The sequence below is a fragment of the Struthio camelus genome, chromosome 8 (genome assembly GCF_040807025.1).
Source record: "Struthio camelus isolate bStrCam1 chromosome 8, bStrCam1.hap1, whole genome shotgun sequence".
NCBI classification, from domain to species: Eukaryota; Metazoa; Chordata; class Aves; order Struthioniformes; family Struthionidae; genus Struthio; species Struthio camelus.
Window position 1 is genome coordinate 6853538 of NC_090949.1, and position 23076 is coordinate 6876613.

At 41.2% G+C, this 23076-nt stretch overlaps 1 protein-coding gene across 3 annotated transcripts in view; it reads left to right on the forward strand.

The window, feature by feature from the left end:
• Positions 1 to 23076, forward strand: part of XPR1 (xenotropic and polytropic retrovirus receptor 1) — a 126176-nt gene that overhangs the window by 70722 nt on the left and 32378 nt on the right. For 2 of the 3 annotated variants that reach the window (XM_068951813.1, XM_068951814.1), the window contains exons 3-7: positions 9892 to 9993; positions 16180 to 16403; positions 20321 to 20470; positions 20788 to 20871; positions 21350 to 21431. In XM_068951813.1, coding sequence (XP_068807914.1) covers positions 9892 to 9993; positions 16180 to 16403; positions 20321 to 20470; positions 20788 to 20871; positions 21350 to 21431 — 642 coding nt within the window. Of the gene's footprint in view, positions 1 to 8557; positions 8595 to 9891; positions 9994 to 16179; positions 16404 to 20320; positions 20471 to 20787; positions 20872 to 21349; positions 21432 to 23076 lie in introns of those variants that run through there. The other variant, XM_068951815.1, reaches the window with a different exon arrangement.

The window sequence follows — 23076 nt, forward strand, 5'->3', positions numbered from 1 at the left end:
CATCTTTGTTGATTCGAATGCACGTTAAAGACAGGTTGAAAAATTTCCTCTTATTTCCGTTTGCATGCCATGGACCTTCATTCAGGTTCTGCAGTAAATCTTTAGGAGATGGGGCAGGGAAGGATTATTTGTGGGTGTTAGGGTGAGTGACCTCTACTATATTAAGCACTGAAGTATTTGAGTTTCCTTTGATTACCCTTTGCTGCACCTCCCAGTCTCCATGGTAATTTCTTCCAGCATTGATTTGAGAACTGACCCAGAGGAATCATCTGTAGGATTGGGATGATCTCCCCCTCCCACTTCTAGAGCATATATATGTGTGTTTAAATGTCAGTTGGCTAAAAGGTCAGCTCCTGTGGCACTGGTATCAGGAGAGTTTGTCGAATTTGTTCGGTTTCACCAGGCTGAAGGGAAACGTGGGATACACGTTTAGGGAACAGCTTCAGATTCAACTCCAGTGTCCTGGTTTTAAATTGACAATTCTGGTCTTGGGTTTCCTTGCTGTTTTCTCTTTTGTGACTTGTTTTATGTCTGTCTGCTTGGTGTAAGGACCGAAGTGGGAAACTTGGGGCACCGTCCTTCATTTCTGTCCATGTGAGTTACCAGAAGGAAGTTTTTTGGGTTATGTTATGTAGCTGTGTAACTCCATTCAGTGGAGCTTAAAAAGGTGAGCAGGTACTGCTAATCTTTTAGTTTGGTGGCACCTTCATTAAGGAGGGAGGGGGGGAAAAGTTTCATCTCAGATGCCAGGCTAAAGATGCACAATCATCTCTTTGCAGAAGGAATGGGTGGGAGTGTTGGATTTTTTTTTTTGTCTCATTTAATAGTGGATGGAGATGTATGGGCCAGTTCAGACCTTTTGTCCCTTTAAGGCTGGAGCACCTCTGCAGTATGTAACCTCATACGTGTAAACTGCACTATGGATTTTTGTGCAGCCATAATTATTACGGTTTTATTTTACTTAAAGTAATGATGCTAGACAGCAGATCAGTAGTTTGAAGAATGTACGGGTGTGTTTTATAAGCAGGGATTGTCTCAGTGTGATCCTAGTAATTCCACAACACTGCGACATCTCTCCTTGCATCACTGGTTACTTGTTTAAAGCGATCATACATGACCAGTATGTCTGGGCAGGTTCTAGGACGCACAGGTTGAGCAACTAAACCTTAATAGTCTCCGTTCTTTGTCATGTGAATCTTGGATGCGTAATGATCAATATGAAATTTCGTCTGGAGTCATAGTTCTTGTTAACTGTCTCTTCTTGACTCTTGGTTGTGTGGCAGTATTTCTAGCTGAGATCATTGGGAGCGTTTTTATAAAAAAACAAAATGAATCTTTACTTTCCTCCTTGAAAAGAATAAGGATTTAGAGATCGTTCTTAACTGGGGAAGGGAGTTATTCTGAGTCCTGTCATTCTCTAATGTCTTCTGGAATTCAGTCCTGTGATACTGTATTAATAGTATTTTTATGGTAATTTTTGCAATGTTGTCAGGCATTTGTGTTACTTTTTTTTTTTTTTTAAATTCTTTGCTACAAGTTCTGCACAGCTATCCTTCACATCTTAGATGCGACATGGCCTGGTTTAGTAATTTGACTGGGAATATTAATACTCCTAAACGTTGAAGCCTTGCGGTCACGTGCGAGCTCAGAGGACGGAACGGAGGTGGAACTCCAAAGCCGAAGTGACCCTGGCAGTCTGCAAAACTCAGACCACAAGTTAATAATGTTCAGGTATAATGACAAAGCTGGGGCCAGCTGGTCTGGAAACCAGGACGTAAGCTTTCAGAGCCTCGGGGTCTTCTCTGCTCCAAAGCTGGGGCAACCTAGTTGTTTGTGTGTGTTTGTTTAAAACAAACAAAACCCTACCTGGGATGGAAAGAAGTCATTTAGATCCTCTTTCAGCCTGCTAGGATTCAACTAGACATGCTTTGTGCACGTCTGCTGAAAGGTTAAGACCCTTTTCCCCTGAAATAAGAGGATTTTAAAAACTCGGACTTTGAAGCAACCTGTTCTTGCATAGTTGTACCTTTTTTTGGTTTGTTTTCAATGATGAATAGAGAGAAATAGTTCTTGCTTGTTTTTTCCTAGGAGGCATGTTGACATTATAGGGAAAAATAAACCAAATAAGAGACCTAATTATGTACCTAAAGATTTGGAGAAAATTTTCAGACTGTCTGCTTAGACTTGTTAAATGATGTGCATCTGAATATGGTGGCTATCTGGAAGGCGCAAAAAAAAAAAAAAGCAGCTCCTTAAATCAGAAGTAAAGTGAAACTGAAATGGACAGAAATAGACAGTTTTGATAGGGAGTGTCTCCTCAGAGAAGCCTATATCTGGTTTTAGCTGATGAGTTCTGGCTCTTTGCTTTCTGTTTTGGAGGTTACTGCTGTCCTTGTGTATCCTGGAAACAAAAGGAGGAGAACCCAAATAGGTGCAATTAGGAAGTAGGTTGTAGAGGAGGAGAGCTCATTCGCAAGTACGTAGGGAGGGATGGAGGTTTGCTCTTGACTCAGCAACTGGGTCCCACCTGCTCTGCTGAGTACTAGGGAAATTGAATTGGGGAACCATCTTTCTCTAGTTGGAGACAACTTCCCCTTAGACCCTCCTCTTTTTTTCTCCTTCAGTTTTCTCGTCAGGGTTTCACATTGTTGCACAGATTGCTCTATGGAACTGTTGTCACAGGGTAATAAGCAAGTAACAGAGCTTATTAGTATTTGTACATTACCAATGGACTACAGTGACAACGTAAGCACGCTCTTGCCGTTGGTGACTTCCATCAACAAAATCTAGTGTCATTTACTTCAGTACTAAACAATGATGCTCTTTTTAAGACAACTTTGGGGTGTAATATCTGACCAAGACTATTGCCTCTTTCTTCACATTTGCAAAATTACTTCTTATTAAACACTCGTTTGAAGAAGCGGGAGCATAGAACAGCTCTGCAGCTACCATGCTACGTGCCAGTTTTTGCAGACTACCAAACCTGGCAAACGCTCTCGATGAACTGGAGAACTCCGTTGTAGCCAGCCAGTTGGGCTACAGCTGCCTTTCCACATCCTGCTATTGTACTGTCAGGTTTTTATGTGCATGAAATTGTGTTACCAGGGTGACACTAGCGCTATAGAATATACGTTCACAGAGACACAGATTTAAATAATTTATAGTAGATGCTTTGTTAGTTGTCTAGCTTGTAGGCATGTTGTGGAGATTGCTTTTTCTTTCCAGCTGAATAAACCAGCTGTAAGAATGAGACTGGTTTGCTCTTAAGACTTCAGTGGCACAGTCTGAGAATAAGGAGATAGAATTTTTAGAAGCTTGAAAATCATAATTTCTAAAGGTATTTTGAAATAGATTCCATTTGTTCTGGGTTAATTGATAAGGATAACAATATGGTGAACAAATAACAACCCAAAACCTGAGAGAATTTGTGTCGGTGAGCTACAGCAGTTCTTCCCACCTCCTCCCTCTGTCCACATAGAAACACTACAACTGTAGATGGTACTAGTCTCGTTTGCTACCTGAGAGTCCTTTTTATTACTTGACTGAAGGAAATTATTTAATAACCAAATCTGATTTGAACGGAAGCATTTATTAAGTTCTAAACCATCCACGATAGTTTAGAAAAGTTAGTTTATAGCCTGATATAAAGTTTCTTAGCTTTGTGTTTTAATGCCAACTAATGCATGGAGTTTTTCTTGCTGTTTTTATAGTATTTTATCCAGGGATCTCTTTTTGGGTTGATAAAATAAATTCCAAGAGAGATGCACACCATTACACATGAATTTACAATTTGCAACTCAGAGTTAAGGTGAAAGAAAATGAAAATGCAAATGTTTCTTATTTGCAACACATGTGAAGCGGCATCAGCTTCCTTTACCTTACTGTAGCAAGAGTTTGTCCTAGGAGGAAATTTCTATATCCATTCTTTAAGCACTTAAAAGTTTTCTCATGCAAAAGTTTATTTTCCTCAAGACTGGACATGAGGATGCGTAGTGAGTAACTTGTCATGCACTGCAAGTTTGTAAGATAAAATTGCAGCTGAGACAATTGCAGCTTTCTATCCTGAGGAAGGGAGTTGCCTTTTGGAAAAAGAATCTTTCCTTTGCAAAAATACCCCCGTAAACATGAGGATGGCATGTTAGGGGTATAAAGGTAATCTTCGTTCTTGCCTTTGTGAGCTACAAAGAGTTTTATTTTTAACTGTAAAGTTTTTTATTGTACTACATAAAAGCTTGAGTCTTTGGGAACTTGTACAGTCTTGGTACTGTAGAACTAAGGATATTTGAACATTGTGATAGCTGAGTGGGTAGATAAAGCTGACTGGGGTTTTTTGGGGAGGCAGGTGCATATTTTCATTATAGTGAACGTCTATTTTAGAACTTTGAAAGTGGTAATAAAAGCTGCTTCTTTTTCTTTTAAATTTTTTCTCTGTTGGGTCATTAGGTGACTGTATCACTTTGCACATTTTGGAGCCTTTGTTTGAAGCTGTCTGCAGACTTAAGCAAACATGCCACTAAGCCGAGAAGCGTAAGCAGTTACTGTCTTCCTAGACCTGGGAACAAGAAAGCTGCCTTTTCAATTGAAATCTTTTTAATTTTCAGAGCACAGATCCGTTCTAGCGGTCCTGTTTGAACCCTGTGGACAGGGTTTTTAAGATAGCAAGAGGCCAAGCTGGAAAATCTTAAAAGCTTAACAGTATTTGAAATGATGGTGACATTAAACTTAGGATCACCTGCCTGTTCAGTGTAGTCTAATGTGCAGGATGTCAGTATTGGGCCTGACGTTCTGTTTTTACTGGGTAGGCTGCAGTGACCTCCTAAAACTTTGCTCCTCTTTAGCTAAAGTGTTGAAACAGCCTTACTCAGTTAAAACTGTTTTGTGGCAAACAGAAGGTGATTCAGAGAACTACACCTGTGCTGATCCAGTAGCCAAACTAATGTTTGTGTGTTTTTTTTTTTTTTAAATATATAATTGCCACTAAAATTCAGTATGGTAAAACTGAAGGATTTTTGTAATGATTACTTTTAAGGGGCATTGTTCTAATATAGAAGAGTTTTGCAATCTGTTCCTGTGCGTGGAAGCGAGTAAGCAGAGCTGTCGAGACCGCTCAGCGCTGCTTCAGAGGGTGCAACCGCAGATAAACGATCAGTTCCCTGAGAAGCTGAGGGAGGAGTGCTGGAGACGGTTTAGCGATGTAACTTGTGCGTTAATTCCTTTGGGATTTTTGAAGTGCATGTTTTATTGTAGGTGTGCTAGTATCTGAGCTCTGCGCAAACCCGGACGCGTGGAGGGAGACCGGGGAGCAGCTCCAGAGCGTTCCTGGTTTACCACTTGGCTTTGCAAGTGCCAGCAAGAGCCTGTCAGGCTGCTTGGGTCAGCTTTGATTCAAACCAGGCAATTGCCTAGGACGGCGAGGTTGGGAAGCTGCAATATTGATCAGACTATCTTCCTGGCAACCTGGTTCATGGCAGCAGCGTGGGGATCAGGGTAAATGGAGTATTAGGGCTATAGAAAAAGAACAAAAGGAAGGTTACCGCTGGCCCTTCTTGGCAGCAATAGCTGGATGCCTTTTAAAAACAGCTGCTGTTGTCATGGAGCTTCTGAATCCAAGGCCGGTTTCTGGCACTGTGATTTTCTCATGGCAGAAAACGTTGTCCTGTCCTAGCCTTGGAGAAAAAGAAATAAAAAAATAAAGGCAATAGCCTTGGCAGCACTTGTCCGTTACTGCAGCTGAACTGCAGTGGGAACTGAACCGGGGGAAAACCTGTTCTTCACTGAGGTCTGGGTGTTTTTTTTTTTTTTTTTTAAAACTGACATCCGTTGTAGCCTGCAAAATCTCTTTTATAAGAAGGCATTTGACATTTGGTAAAGATTTTCAGTAGTTTATATAGACCCTTGCTTTCATTTGAGTCCGCTGTGTTCTGAGCTCTAAATACAGACCTGAATTCCTAATCTCAAGGTTTTTGGAAGGTCTTCCAGAAGTGGTTTGTTTGTTTTTTAAGGCCTGTTTTCCTCTCCTGAACTTCAGATACAGTCAAACAGTTCTACACACTTATTTATCCTTTCCTAAAGTAATCATAATGTTATGTAGAAGATAAGGTATTTATTTGGCTTTGGTTTTGTTAGTTTAGCATTATAGTGCTTTCCTGGGTTTGTTGTTGTTTTAAAAGATGTTTTGAGTAGAAATATTTGTTTGGCTTCATGGACAAAAAGTATACTCCACTTTCTGATCGCTGCTTCTTGCCTAATTCCAGAGACTGAACTTTAAAAACTTCCTTGGTTTTGCTTTTGCTTGGTGGACTTCCCGAAGCTTAGAAACAAGCCGCGATCGAAGCGGTTCAGTATTTCTGAAGGAGGAAAGCAGTAAGCCGGTGCGCTTGTGTTTCTGCATGAAAGAATCATTACCTCGCGTCGGAAAGCAACTTTAGGTAAATTCTTCTGTTAGCAATGTGTAAACTCTGCAGACCGACGAATTTGTCCTTCAGGTCCTTCCTTAAAAGTCAACTCTGTTTTGATACTCCCTGCTTACTGCCGTTTGAAACGTTTCAGGCGGTTAGGGAGCTGAAATCCCTGCATGTTAAGTATTGCACAGTCATTTCTGTTGCTTCGCCTGCCTGTTTGTTTTGTCCGCCTACGCTAGCGGTGGTTGGGTCAAGGATTAGGGCTCTCGCAGGCAAGTTCTGCTTGGCTTTGCTGGTAGCACCTCAGGGGAAGATGTTGCAACCGCCGTGCTTGCTGCGAGAAATAACCAGCTCCGCAGCAGAGTTATTTTCAGTCCTTCTGGTGTGTTAGGCTCTTGGCTGAGAGCGGCTGGTGTTAAGGCACTAGGCTGAACAGGCGCACATGAGGCATGCACGCGTGTTCGCTTCCGCAAAGGCTGCGTTGGGCTTGGAGGCTCCGGCAGCAGCTAACAACAGCCCTGCACCGCTGCAGCCTCGGGCAGGCGAGAGGGGTCGGAGCCCTGTCCCTGTCGTTTCCAGGCCGCTCGTACGGCCGAGGGCCTCCTCGTCCCTGGGAGCAGCTGCGGATCTCTCGGGATAATCAACAATAAATACAGGACTTTTAATGGTAACTCTTTTCAGACCTCACGAGCCAAAATTTTGAACGTGTAATTGCCCTTGGAGCCTTTGTGAGTTCTTTTGTGCGAGCTCCTGCTCGGATGGTAGAGTTGTAAACGCTCCTCATCTGTGCAAGAGTGTGTTTTCGCCTCCTGTTTTACTCTTTAGAGGTTGAAATACACGGTGTCAAACTCTACAGCAACAAAAGACGTCTTCCAAATTGTCCCTTGACAGTCTTGTGCTGTGTTATTTATTCCTTAAATGTAAACCCTTTAAAGCAATATAGTGTGTTTAGGTTCATGGTGTTTAGCATCAGCGCCACAAACATAAAACTCAGAAAATTCTAGATGTTAAGGATTTGTATGCACGTTTTCTCTTGATTAATTTGGGGTTGTTTTTACCGAGAAGTTGATACTAAAATAAGGTTTTCTTGCTTTTGACAGTCCAGAGTGTTTAACCTCTAGTTAGTGACGTTTTTCAGTAGGCACTCATTTGCTTATTTAATGACATGTGGTTCCAAATCTATTGCTGACCTTATTGAAACCATAATAAACCTCTTAATTTTTCCTCTTTTGTAAAACCGCAACCTTTTATAGTCTGTAAGAGTGCATGAGAATTCAGAAAGCTGTCACAATGAGAGGAGTGAAGAGTCTGGGTTATTCCATCATTAGGAACATTTGGGACAAATGTTTGGCAGTGGTAAAATTTTTAATTATAGTGTGGACCCTTTGATTTTTTTACTCATTCAGTTCATTTCTTAATTATTAGAAAATCCTTTCCGTCTGTGATAGGCTGCACTTTTGGAGATGATGCACTACAAGTCTTCATAAATAATAAAGATTTATAATTATGGAATTGTTCGTAGTTCTTCCAAGAGCTGAAGTACTCTTGGGCCAGCGGGTGAGAAACGAGGCTTTGTTCAACAATTCCTTTTGTTTAATTGGCATAATTTAGGTCTCTTCCTTTAAATTTTCATTTTCATTGAGATAAATTTTTTATTTCACGAGAAGGAAGAGTGTGGATGCTGTGTAGTACTTCCTGTTTACTTTCCAGGCAGAATTTGTTTGTTTGTTTGGTCCTACTGCGCTATTTGACAGCTCGGAGGCTGAGGGGAGGAAGAGCTATTCTGTCATCAACTCATGGCAATACAAAATATGAAGAGGTTTAAGCAAGGTCTTGCAGTGGCTTTGGTATCACAGCCTGTCTCTTTTCTTTATGCTGAAGCCTGGAAGACTGCCTTAATGGTTTTGTTCAGCACTGCTGATCGGTTCTCACAAAATGGGACTTCAAGAGCAAGTGAAGTCTCGGCTTGGTTTCTTTGGATGACCAGGACGGTGTCTCTTACCAAGTGAAAGTCTCTGAGCTGTATTTAACAGTCTACTGTACAGCAAAACCCGCATAAACCAGAGGAGACTGAGGCATTTGGCAAAATCTGAGTCATTTGCTGAGGAAAGATGATTCAAAACTACGTATAAAAGAGGAGAGAGGAACAGTGAGATACCAGTGATAAGAAGATGGGAAAGATTGTGGAAGCCAGTGAGTATACCTGGAAGGTCAAATGAAATCTTCAGTTAGAAGTTGGGTATTTTTTCTTTTAAATAAAAATTAGTTGTTTGCTAACGTGGCATAAATACTTTCCGTGGTCAGCTTTGTTTTGAAAGAACAAGACCTGCGTGTCGGTGAGGTTGAGAGCATGGGTACTAATTGCAGCACAAGGCGAGCTGGAAGGGAACGCTGGACTAGCTCTGTGGGGGCCGGGATTGCAGAGCTGCAGAGGAGACGGCACGCATGTTCTGGTGCCAAAGCTACGCCAAGCCTGGAGAAGAAAACAAAGCTCCATCATAAAAAGCGATCTGTGTTCAAGAGCTTTGCTCTCAATAAAGTTTGTGTTGGAGGACTTGCTAGTGCCCAAGACTGGAGAGGAGGACAACTTCTGGGTGGATAAATGTACAAAATCAAAACTGGCGTAGAACAGTGGTAGCATGTTGAGGTTGGTTATGCTGCTGCTTTAGTCTGCCTTCTTTTTTTGGTTGGAATATCTTTCCCTATCTGACTCACTGCATGCTGTGGGAGGAAAGAGAAGCTGGGTGAGGAGGAGGAGGGTTGGACCACCCTTGGAGTGGCCCTGGGGATTTATCCCGGGTTGAAATGGCAACGTAGGGGAGGCTTCAAAGTACCCACGTCAGCAGCAGGGATGCAGCCGCCCAGTGGGGATGGGGCGCAGTCTTCCCTTTCCATTCGAGTGGGGCTTTAGCGTGGGTTAAAGGGTCTTTGTAATGATAGGTGAGATGTTTTTGAATAAAGGGGGATTTCTAAGTCACAAACAAAACAATAAAAGAAAAATCATTTCAGAGCACAGTCAGCAAAGAGGTCACTGACAAGAGTTGTTATTTAGTTTGGGGATTTGCAGTGTATTTATGAAACAAAATCTAGCCCAGTTTATTTCCTGCGACAGCCTTGGAAGATGCTTCTTTACTTGAAGTGAGCTTTGATTAGCCCGGTTCCTTCAGTTAAAAGTGCAGTCTTCGTCCAGGAGGGCACTACAGGTGCAGTCACACACCAAAGTTGGGTTAGGGAATGGGCATGAAGCGGGGGAGATCTGCAGTAGCGCTTAGAGGCCGGTTCTGAAAAGCTGATGGGAACTTTGGCCAACCCTCCAAGGTGCAGCCACCGCTTCTGTGACTTTTCCCTCCCTCTCTTTAGCTTTATCGTTCTTCTTTCTCTGCGTGACAAGGAAGCTTCATTTACTCTGAAGAAATATTTCCACGGTAGCCATTTAGAAAATCGTTGCCATATTCTCGTATTACAGCGTTATTTTCCTTTTGTTTTATAGTCACAGACGAGGACGCAGTGAAAAGGTATTTTGCCAAGTTTGAAGAGAAGTTCTTCCAAACCTGTGAGAAAGAACTTGCCAAAATCAACACTTTCTATTCAGGTAAGGTGCTTATTTATGTGTTTTTGTAGAAAATAAAGCAACGCAAAGAGTCTAAAGTCTCCAAACTTTCATAATTGCTGCAGTGTTCATGCAGGTCTGCCGTCAGGTAATTATGGGCAGGGTTTATATGGGAAATTGCTCTGCTTTAATCACAGATGCAGAGTTAAACCATGGTGTCTGAATGAAGGGAGAATAAAGGGAAGGTGATTCATTGCTTATGAGTAGCATCTGCTGAACTTTAGGAAGGTGCTCTTAAATTTATGTAGCAGTTTATACATAGGGCACATTTTCTCAGCATTGCATATTCGTGGTGACTGTTTCCTGCGCATATTTTAGGCATAAATGCTAAGCTACCTAGCTAGTATTTGTTAAGTTTGTGCAGGAATAGCTGTCATGGACTCACCTGTGTATGGTAACTTGTCCATCTTGAGATGTCCGACAGGTCCCTTTCAACTAAACACTTGCTACTGCCTCTTCTACTTCTGAAAGTTGCAATTTGTCATTGGCTACATATATAATCCTGTTTAGTAAATTTGAATAAAAAGGTAATGGTGGTAACATTAGGGGTTTCTGGGCTTCATATTTCAAAGTGCTGTGGTTTGTTTTCCCAGTGAAAGTTTGCTTTCTCACCCTGTATTTTGAAAATCAACTTTAGAATGGAGCAATCAGATTTTCCCTGTAATATTTCTAGAAAAGACTTTGTAATAATGTGCTCTAGTTCCACCCACCATCACATTTCAACCAGTTCTCAGCCTCTTTTGGTAATGTTTAAACAGGGTTTCCAATGAGAAAAGCATTTAAGTATGGATGCAGCGATGTATGGACTTTTGCCATGCTTTTTCTTAAGATATTGTTGATTCATCAGCTTCTTGCTATGAAGAGGCTTTTGCAGCGCTTCATGATAGTCTTTTCTGATTTTAACCTGGTAACAAAGACAAGTTGAATTGTATAGAATATTTTAATAAGCATCAGGCAATGATTTTATTGCTATTTATTTTGTTGCTAGCAGAATCTGGGCTGTGAGCATGAGAATAGCTAAAAGCACAATAGATGCAACAACTGTACACTGCAGCTTGGCTCTGTTCGGCTTCCATGTAGGGAGGGAAGTCTCTCTTGTGGTGGCTACAGCAGTTCCTTTGCATCTGCTAAGTAGTGGCGTTTTGCTATAGCCATAGTGGTGTAGAGACAGAGGCAAGTGTAGGCTCGTAGGTAGAAGCAATATATTTTTATATATTAAAAAGGCTTGCTGCTTTTTACACTTTACTCCATGGGCACTTTTCTACAAGTAGTTCACATGTAGCTACCTAAACTCAAAGCAGTTGTTCTCAGTTTTGTTTTACTTTGAGATCTTTTCTTTCTGTTCCATTTCTGAGGAAAGGCTCATCTGCTCGGAAGCTTGACTTACTTTTCTAGTTATATCAGCTGGTCTAATAAGAGATCCTGTATACTTCAAGCTAGACTCTGTGGAAAAAATTCTGTTGACTTATATGCACAATGCAGATTAGAATTTTCCATAATGAAGGCCTGCTAGCACTTGTGCACCCACATATGCACACATGTTCTAACACTTTTTGAAATAGCATTAATAATATAGGATAGGTTTTTTTCTGCTTGCTGTCACTTCAAAAAGTGTACTTAACAGAGTACATGCAATTTGAAAATCTCTTGTGATAAGATTAAAGTAAGTCTTTTATTTGCAGAAGAGCAACGTGACTTTAATAGTATGAAAACCCCTTATTAGGGTTATTAACGTTTTTACATGTAGGAACGACTGAAGAAACATTTCTTATCCTGTTCACGTCAGAGATAGGACGTGACATGTCAGACCCATTGCATCTCCAGGCATCTCCGTGTGTTGGCTCGGGTTATGACCGGGTATGTGCTAGTTATTGTAGGCGTGTGCCTGTCTTTAGTACAGTAATTTTGCCCACTTTTAAAGAAGGCTAATCCTTCTGTTCACCTCCATTTTTTGTCTCTGCATCTCCTTTCCCTGCGCTGAGGGGTCCTCAGTGAACGTGGTCGGGGATGCCCCCAGTGGAGACAGCCTCGTCCTCGGAGGCTGGGCTCTTTGCTGACCGCGAGCTCCTCCCGGACCCCTCAGATGGCTCAGGGCTGCGGTGCTTACTGCAAAACGCCCTTGCCTTCCACCGTGCGCTCAGAGAGAGTCCTCTGTTATCAAACGTGGTCTTTATTTCCCGGGCCATTATTCTGTCTCTGAAGGAAGGGAAATTGCCTTTAACTAAATTTGAGCTGATAAACAGTCTGTGATGATTTGGGCTACTACCAAGAAATTCTACACTCAATTGAAAGAAAACTAACAGTAAATTTTACGGATAGTTCCCGCAGAGGAACGTCTGGTCAAGTGCAAAAACTTTGTGAGAACTTTCTGTGGCCGGTTTTGATTTGTGTTTGGGATTTTGTGGAGGGGAAGTTTGTTATACTTTAAATTAGTGTAATCAAGTTGTTCTTGGCCTATTGTTTAGCAGTCTTAACTAGTCGCATTTTTGTGGTTATTTTAGGAGCTCTTTTTTATTAATCATAGGAAGTCGTGCTGTTAACTTAGTAAACAAAAACATGACATATGCAAGTTAAAGAAACCGATTCTAAAAAGAGCCTGCATGAGCTGCGCAGAGCCCTAAAAGGAGGGGCTGTGAAGGACTATTAAATTGCATTGTATCGGTTGAAACCAACAGCTTTTAATCACAAGCGTGACTCCGTAAATGACCGAGTGTTCAAACAGTCGTTTGGTTGGGGACTAAGTTGGTTATGGGACTGGAACCTCAGGGGGTATTTTATTGGCTCCTTGCTGTCATAGTTTGTTCAGGATCCTTACGTAGGAACTTTTCTTTACCCTCAGAAAATGGTACACAAAAACAACTGGGAATCGCACAGATGAGGTGGTAACTCTTTATTTTAGGCCATGCTTTTTGATCAGGATCTAGAAGCAGGTTTTGGGCAAAGCTGCTGCTTTATTGTAAACGCTTTTGTTGAGGTCTGCCTCCGCTGGTTTTAGATTTCTCCTTAGTCTTTGCCGATGAGACGACGCTCTAGCTGTGGTGTTAGTGGCCGTCGGGGCATGCAATATGCAGCAAACGCAACTGGAATGGTTCCAGCTTCTAAACACGTACTGCTTTTTTCTGACTCTTCTGTGGCCAATTTTTTTAAAAGGCAGTTTTAAAAGCGCCGAATAAGCAATAGCGGTGAATGTCTTTTCAAATGTTTTGGAGTATGTTGCAAATTGGGAAACTGCTGTCTACTGTGCTTTGCAGCTTCGCTGGGCGGTTTGGTGGGTGTTAAGAATGACAGCACACCTTTTGCCTTATTTTGCGTCTGCAATGGCTCTTGGTGATAAAATTGCACCTTGATAAGATAAGTGATTTGTGGTAGGTAACTGGAGCCAGCGCAAGGGCTAGGGCAGGAGGAGTGAGAAGGTGGCAGGGATCGCCTTTTTTCAGACATGGCAAGTCGTTAGACTGGTTCAGTTGTCTTTAAAGCGTCATCCTACGAGAACCTCAGTCTTCCCCTGCCCAGTGGGAGGCTGTACGAAGACGGAACCTGACTCTCTTCAGCGGTGCACGGTGAAAGAGGTGACTCGAGTCACGAGCCATAAAAAGAGAAATCCCTGTTGGACGCAAGGAAGAAATTCTTCACCGTGGCAATGGCTAAACACTGCAGCAGGGGCCCAGAGAGGCTGTACAATCTCTGTTTATGAAGATTTTCAAAATCCGCATGGACAAGGCCCTGAGCAACCTGATTTAACTTTACTCTTAACCCTGCTTTGAGTAGGAGGTTGAATTAGAGACTTGCAGTGGTTCCTTCCAAGCTACGTTTTTCCATGATTGGGAGGAGCGTTTAAATGGGCAGATGATCTTCTTTATGGATGTTGGAGGTTTGCAAACAGATAGTAAAATTGCAACATCTAGTTTAAAATTATTTCAAAGCATTTCTTTCTTTAAATATTATGTTATTAAACTACTGGATTTAAAGATTTTTCTGGACATTGGGGTAAGAGAACATATGCTTTGAATGGGGAGGTGTAAATCTAAACTCTTGCCAGAGTATTTAATAATTTGATCCAAAAGGAATCTGTGTATCACCAAATGGTTTAATATAACATTTTGAGTGTAGAGTGTGAACTATGTGAACTTCATATATTCATGTGAAGGCGTTTGTTTCCAGTAGCTAGCTAGCTATCTATTACTACTTCCTGAGAGAGTTCCCAAAGTGAGGGAGAGGTTTTTTTGCAGTCTGGCCTTGTGTATGTTAAATATTGTGTGGCTGGAGGCTATGAGCAGACGTATCGCTGTGGGATACATTGCCTCTCTTTGGTGGATTCCTTGGGCATGCAGAAGTTACAGGAGAGAAGTAGTCCATTCCTGTGTTTTTAGGACCTCTTCCATATTTAGGCTTATGATCGATGAAGTGATGGAAAGGTTCAGTCTCTTCCATACTTGATTTTTCTGTACTTTGTTCAGAAAGGTATTCTGCTGCTGGAAAATGTTCTATGGAGAACGCTGTAAAATTATTTACAGAGGAATTTTGCTGTTAAAATTAATCAGAATTGAACAAGACTCGCTCAAAAAAGGTCAGAATAACTCCCATAAGAGTGAGACTTACTTGTGTGTGTGGGGCGGCGGGGGGGGGGGGAAGTAATTGAGAATTACCATTAAGTTGTTATATAAGATACTAATGAAGAGAATTGAACTGACAGTTAGGCAGAGCTTTGTGCTGTGCAACGATCCTGTGGCTCCCCGCTTTCTGATGCAGGATGGGCTTGTGTTCTGCCAGCTCTGTGCAGATGGCTCCAGTGCCTGACGGTCTGTCCTGGACTCTGAATCTGCTCGGTGTCTTCATGGCAAATGCCGTTTCCCAATGGTGCTTATCAGCAGATACCAAAGCTGTGACTGAAATTCTCACTGGGGGGGTGGGACCCAGAAGGAACTACATGTACAAAGCTAAAAGAAAGATAATATGTTCGGTTATTCTGTTTTTAGCATGAAAAGATTGTTGTTCAGCACAAGATCGTTTTCTGGAAGAACATAAAGGAGCATGTCTAAAGGAATGCCTCTCTCATACTTAAGAGGTGTGAAGAAGAGGACCTATTTATTCAGAAAATAAAGTGATATTTAAAATCAGGTTGACTATCCTTTTAACCAATAAAAAATATAATGCAATGCTACTAACTTATGTGAACCTGAATTGAGGTAAGGAGGGATAAATTATTACCGCAAATCGTACGCGGCAGTTGTAGTGTTGAGAGTCCTGATCAAAGCAGAAGCTGTGCTGTGTTTCTGTCGGTACTTGGCAAAAGAGTTGCATTGCTTTCTGAGCTCCTAAATCCTGCATCACATTTGAAGTGTGTGTCTTTGGTTTCTTTACTGTCCTATGAAAAGATAGCAAGCGTTTCTTAGCCAGTACTGGGTGCCCAAGTACTGAAAGTGCTTTACTTACGAGCTCTTGGGTCGATTCCGAATATTGGCTAACAGGTTTTTTAATGCTTTTTCTTTTGTGGATTTGTTTTTTTGAGAGCTGAGAGAGAAGCATGCTTTCCTTCGCGCACGGAATAGACATGTGGTCACTATTTTGGTATTTAAACGAGATAGTATCTGCCTGGCTGCCTCCACCTCTGGCTTTGCCAGAATGGCGGCATGTCGGGAGATCGGACTCTGCGTCCCCTTGGCACTCAGAAGGGCTGTGTTATAGCTTCTAGTTACAGGTGTCAGATGCGTAGTTTCTGCATGCAACAGCTGCTCAGGTTGGGCTTCTTCCGTCAGTGACGGGTATTTATACAGCCCTGGAATGAGCATCATTTAGAAATTGAAATCAAGAGATCTGAGTTCTATTTCTGCTGCTGCGTTAGCCTGCGCCGAAGGGACAGTCGTTTGCACGCTTGATTTTTGACTTGAGTGAATGAGACTTGTCTGACATGAGCACTTTTTTTTTTTTCTTTTAAGAGTTATTCATAGGAGTACCTTAAAATCTTTAATGAGAAGGAGCTGCGTAAATGAAATGTTTGTAGAGTTGTCGAATTTAATGATTAGCGGGGAAAGGCCATGCAGTGGGTTATTCTGTTCAGTGTTTTTTATCTACAAGTGCAGTATTTGGGGAAAGAGTGTAGTGCTTTTTACAGGCTTAATAAGCAAGTTGCTGCGCACTCACCTGCCCTTTTCCTTTCTGTGCTAACAGAAAAGCTTGCAGAAGCTCAGCGCAGGTCCGCTACTCTTCAGACTGAGTTACAGTCAACTTTGGACGCACAGAGAGAAGCCAGTGGGATTTCCACGCTGCGGCAGCGCAGAAAGCCGGTCTTCCACCTGTCCCATGAAGAGCGTGTCCAGCATAGGAACATCAAAGACCTGAAATTGGCCTTCAGCGAGTTCTACCTCAGCCTCATCTTACTGCAGAACTATCAGGTAGCCACAAGACAAGGTGGCTTTACTACGCTGTGTTTTGTGCATGTGTTGTCTCTGTGCTTGTGTATCCTTGAATTGCCTCATTCGAGGCAGGTTTCAGTTTCTTCTTTTGACTTTGGGGCCCCTAAACTTTATTAAAGGAAGAGCGCATCCTTGGATAGCAATCTAAAGCAGCTAGTAACTTGCTGCTTTGCTGTTTTTTGTTGAATCAGAAAGGCTAAACTGACCTGCAGAAGGACCTTCCTTCTCCTCCCTTTTCGGAGCTGGCTGACCCCAGCACCCCTGCCCCAGGCATGGTCAGAACATGAAGTCACTGCTGGCACCCGGAGGCCGCGTTCTGCTGTGCTGCCTTGTTCTGAGCAGAGCTGGAGCTGCGACGCTTGGGAAGAAGCTGTTTTATCTAATATTTGCGGTGGAAGCTTGAAATTTTAACGTGCTGTTTCCTCCTGGTGTTACCATGGTAGTGACTCTGACCTTGCTGTATCAATATTTCTTTTTAAAACATCCATTAAAAAAAATGTTTTTAATTGTGTAGTGTACAGGGTCATTTGCCTTGAAGGCAGTATGAAAAAACAAATCTTTAGTTGTACTTGTATTTCTAACACGAAAGGGCACAATAAATGTTGCAGAGACTAAATTTTGTTGCAAAAATCTCAAATCAAAAACCTGAAACTGTCAGGGTCTTTTATCACTGGACTATAACTCTTTTAGTGTTAAATACTCTGAAATGTTTTAAATGTCTTTTTTCCTCCTCCCCTGTTAAGAGTGTTGAAACTTAAATTCTTTAACGTAAAATTACTATGTCTTATTTTAGATCTTCACCAGGATTGTCTGTCTACTTGATAATTTCACTAGAAATTCACCGTAAAAAATACTTAAATATTGTTCTGTAGTACGGACAAGGCTTAATTCTTCCAAAATTCTGAGTAATTGCAACTCTCAGTGATATTATGCCCTTGAACACAAGTGCTTAGGCTGCCACCATTCACTCACTCACCTAGATGTCTCAACTGGAATTTCATTGCTTTAATATTGGGGTTCTAGGCTGGAAATTCTTGTCCCAACTTGTACTAAAACAGGCTCCAGACTGCCTTAAAGGGAAGTTCTCGGTGGTATGTTGAGACGACCTCTTAGCAACATTATGGCTACTTATTTCCATTGATTGGACAGACAGCAGACAGAGTCCTGAACCCAGATTTGGTAGTTGCAAGAACCTATTTGGGGCGCTGATCCATGGGTTTTTCAACAAAGCCCTTTAACTATTAGAGAGCGCTTCTAGTTCAAAATCCTGGGGAAGGTAGAGTATCCTCAGCTTTTCTGGAATGGAGTGAAGCAGTATTACCTGCTGCGGTTTCTTCGCTTCTTTTAAAAAGAAAGCTCTTGCTCTTGGTTATGAAGAATCACTTCTGAGGCTTGATGAAGAATTTAAATAGGGCATGACAGAGGTCATTCCTTTGGAAAATCCTTTGCTACTCCGCATCACCCAAGGAAGGCATTTTGCACACTCACTGTTTGGGCTTTCACAATCATGAGTCCAGGACCGTTTTATGTATATAGTAAATAAGGATATAAAATCCATTTGGAGTTGAGTTTTCACTGTTTTCAAGAGCAGCAGAACTTCTTTCTAGAACTTACCTTCAAAAAGAATGAGAAAAATTAGTTCATATTGGTCTTGAAATTGAGGGTGAGGGATATATGTACTGGAAAAAAAAAGAGGGAGAGAAAAGAAAAAATGAAATACTACTCATTCATATTTGGGTTTAGAAACTAAGAATTAGGATATTCAAGCCATTGCAGTTTTGGAGAGGCAAAACAATAACCTGATGGGAAGAAGACCTAGCTGAAGCTTCCATGTAGGAGGTCACCAGTGGCATTGTATGTATCAAACCATGGCTCCAACAGAATGCTGAAGTCTTGAGTTGGGTTACCAAGACAGGAAAATCCACATGAAGCAAACTTCTCCGGCTGTTAGCACTGAAGCAACAGCAAAAGTTGAATGCCCCACTTCTTAAAGTACACAAACATGTGGGTTGATACTAGCTATGTAATGCTACGTGGGTAATAGCTGAATACTTCTTCTCATGACATTTTCTATTTAATTTTAGAAGAAGTGAAACTGCAGCTTAGCTCCAGGACAGCTGTTGTTTTTCTCAGCTTTCCAGTGATTTAACTTGTTATCAATGAATTAATTTAAATTAAGAGTATATAATTCTAGAATACATGTACATACACACACACACACATATAAATCTAATTATGATTTATTTGAAAGGTTGTGTTTCAGAACAAACAAATCTTGAAATTAAGAGATATCGCATACTCATGGGGCAAATACTGGAGGCTCTTTCAGTCTTATTAAAACTGTTGTGCAAATGCCTTGCTTTTGTATTTTCTAACTAATGCACTTACATATGAGCAAAGATTGAGTCTGTCATTTCATCCTACTTGATCTTGCATAATATTATTGTACAAGTTGCACAAGATTTTTTCACTTGTAATGGCAAAACATGCCATTAGTTGATTCCTTTCAATAGATTCAATTAGTATGAGCAGAAATGGAAGTCAGGCTTGGAGAAAGCTTCTTGTCAAGTAGGTGTTTTGAATAGCAAGAGATACAAAACCTCCGACTATGTAAGTGATATTTGACCATTATATTCATAAGTTCATCACTGAATGTTCCTTGTTAAAATTACCATTGTAATCAACAGTTTTTTCATTGTACAGTTTGGGGTTGCAGAATTTTTGCAGCCAGAGGAGGAAATGCCGTCGTGGAGGTTGTAGGGTGCCTGGCACAGTAATATACCGGCGCCTGCTGAGGCGCGCCAGAGTTAGGCTGTGACTGCACTAATGGCAAATGAAGTGGTGTCAGGTCAGGCTACAGAAAATTCTCTGACCAAAATTATCATTTTGTTGCATCTTTTTCATTTCAAATTTATGAAATAATGATCTGCTCTCCCAAGGGCGGAATGCTGCCTTTTCCAATAGAAAGCAATTAGTCTCTTGCCTGCAATAATGCAGATCGTTAATGCATTGGCTTCCTGCTGCCATCTCCCTGTCCTCCTTTCCCCATCTAGGTGAGGGGGGTCTGGTATTAAATCACTCTAAGCATAATTAGATTGAAAATAATTTCAGTGAGTAGTTGGCGCCTCTCCCCAGGGTATTGGATGCTGCTGTTTTCTGTGGTTTTTCTTTCCAAGCTATTTTTTAAGCTTTTTGAAAACAAGAAGTGAATCTTGCCCTGGTCTGACTATGCCCCTGCTGTTAGTTGAATGAAATGTTAAGTTTTTTGAGTGATGTTTTTTGTATAATGAAATGGAGTATTTCAAATGTATCTTATCACAGCAATTGCCTGCCTGCTGCAGTGTGGTGAGCTTTTTATATTTTTGTTACTGCGTTTAAACTATGGGGTCAGGGCTCAAACGTAGCTTAGAAATCAACCGTTATTTTTGCCCTTAATGCAGTATTGTGTGCTTATCTTGAGAGACTAGAGTTGCGTCTCCCTGGCAGTGAGGTGTATCCGTACAGAAAAACCCCATGTCTTGAAATAACATTAAACGTGCAAGTTTTAAGTATGTCCAAAGTTCGTTTATCTTCAGTGAAGTTTCATCAGGAGTGTTGTCACTTTCTGGATTAAGGAGGAAAGGGGCAATGATTTGGCTTTTCCAGGAACATTAGGTTTAATTAGTTCCCTGCAAATAAATTCTCTCTTCTATGCCCTTGCTCCACACGCTTTTTCTGTGGTTTGTAATAGATTTATACTACTTTAATGAAGTAGTAACACACAAAAACCTCCTGACAGTAGATAGAATAACAGATATAATAATTTTGATTCTTCTGGAATATAACCTTTTAACTTTCTTCTTAATTGCCTGGGGTTAAAAACAAGTAACTGTTTGGTTTTTTTTCTTTGTCTGTAGAACCTAAACTTCACTGGCTTCCGCAAGATCTTAAAGAAGCATGACAAGATCCTGGAGACCTCACGAGGAGCGGACTGGCGCGTGGCCCAGGTGGAAGTGGCACCATTCTACACTTGCAAGAAAATCAATCAGCTTATCTCTGAAACAGAGGTAAAGATGCTAGTCTATGCACTGGCTTCTCTTTTAGCTAGGAAACCATTTATTGTTCGTGTTCTGTTCTTACAGTCTTTTGCCCTAGGAGCACCTTGTATCCACAACCAAGGCAACTGTTAATTGATTTTAAAGTGCCACTGACTTCTGGCATTGCTTACTTGAATTTGTGTGTGTTGTCATCAGCTGGTTACTTTTCACTCCAATGAGTTAATGCAGCATTAGCTTGTTTTGTGTAATAACTCAATGCAGGCAATATATAGGAGTATATCATTACAATGAACTTCTGTGATGTGTATTTTTTTTAATCTCCTTAGGCAGTGGTGACCAATGAGTTAGAAGATGGAGACAGGCAGAAGGCTATGAAACGATTGCGTGTTCCACCCTTGGGAGCAGCTCAGGTGAGAGATCAAGTTATATAACTAAGCTGCTTCTCCAGTTTGTCAAGGGGCCAGTGCAGATCCAACATCTGAATGGAGAACTGAAAATACATGGGTTGTGAGAACGTTCCACAGATTTTGAGAGGGGGCATGGTCACATAATCTACTTTAGTTTTGGAAGGTACGGAAGTAGCTTACTAGTCCTAATGCACGAAGCCAAAGTAATGAAGGGATGAGGTGAATAGTAAAGGGGAATTCATGCTGATGATAATATATATTTACAGTTGGTGTAGCCCCGAAGACTTTTCAAAAGGTGTTGAGATACCTGAGCCAAAAACCACTACGCAGCATTTGTCAGTTTAAAAAAAAAACTCACTGCAGGAGAAACGTGATCATAGGCCAGAGTGTTGTATCCCTGATTTTAAGTTTATTCTGCAAAGTAATTGGACTTTGATAACATATTCATCTTCCCTTAATTCCACCACTGCTTTGTTCACAGCCTGCACCAGCCTGGACTACGTTCAGGGTTGGATTGTTCTGCGGAATATTCATTGTACTGAACATCACTGTCATACTTTCAGGTAGGTTTGCTCAGCTGCACCCAGCTGACTCCCACAGCCTGGTATAGGTCTGTAGTTATCGCTTAGTAATGGCCTGGAGCTGACCTGGATTGTTCAGGATGTTCTGGGTTACATCAGGCTGAGTCAGATCACACTGATGTGAATTAGTTCTGCTCAGGAATGAGTTGTAGCTCTCACGTCATGCATGCAGATATTGATCTTTGAAGGTATTGTCATTTGTGCTCCTGGTTCCCCCCTTACTCACAGTGGGAGATATCCTGCAAAGTATAACATCTATGTGGAAAGGTGAATCTCTGTTATCTTTTGGCGAACACACAACCCTACCGTCTTTGAGAGAGGTGTTCCTAGAGCTTAAATTTTGCATAGTACTGACTCTGTACAAAGAATGAGAGCAGGCACATGGCTGCGGGAGCACTATGGCATTCAAGAAGTTTTCATGTAGGAGTTTCTAGGGCATAAAGGCTTGATGCCTACTAACTGAGTTAATTGATTTTGTATTGTTGGCAGACTTGCGGCAAGATTGCTTAAAAACCTGCAGTAAGTTATTGCCTGTCTTAAGCTTTAGTTTTACTGTTTTGTACCTTCTGAGTTGCTGGAAACTCCGAATCCGTTTAAAAATCACGTTAGTGCTCTAGATCCAGAATTATCGCAAGCAGCTTTACTAGTTGCGCGTGTGATTTCAGTAGAGTGGTGTAATTTGCTTAAATAGCACAAAGGAAAAGGCTGACAAATCACCTTATAACTTCTTGCATTATGGAAAGCCCGTGCCTGTGTTTGATTTAAAAGAATTTTTAATCGGGTATTTCTGTAACTAGATCCAGTCATCCCATGGGATAGAATTTCTGTGTTTTAGAACCTGTTTGCAAGTGCTTCCCTTCTGGTCTTTCTGTGGCCGAGGCAGAAAGTTGACCCTCTGTGTGAAGGGTCTACTTAATGTGAATAAGTTGGTTTTTATTCATTATTTCTTCTTTTTTTCTGTAACTTATGTGTTTGATATCTGTATGAGATGCAAACATGATAGCAGCTGGCTGTGTTCGTTTTTAATCTCTCAGCATGAAGAATGAAAAAAGTGACGTGGTTGTGAGAATGAATTCATAAGCATGATTATGCCTCTAAAGCACACATTGCTAAACTGGTGTGAATAATAGGTATGTTTGTATCGGGAGACATGCTCTGATGCCTGTAAGTTATTCAAATATTGGGTAAAAATTGTGCTCTGAAGTTTTTGTTTTTAACTGGGTATTAATTTGCCAACTCCTATGCTACTTTTGTCAAATTGTTGTTATGATTTGATTGGCGCAGATAGGATTTTAGCGCTGTATGCGTAGAATTTGTAATACAGCATTAGAACGTAACTTCCCTTAGCAAAAAACATCTGTGTTCCCCGACTTCCAAAACAGAACAGCAAAGTTTATAGAGATGAGTTCAGAGTAACTTGGGCTCCATGAAAGGTTGCAACTTCTACAAGTAAACCCCAGGAGACTGCCACCCTAAAGAACATTTATTTTGAGGCCTTGCTGGTTTCTACATCAGCTTTACTGTGAGTCACATTTAATGTGTAACTGAAGTTGAAAGTTTGTGGTAGTAGGGGCATAACTTATTAATCAAAACACTATAAGACTTCATGCAGAATCTCAAGGCTAGT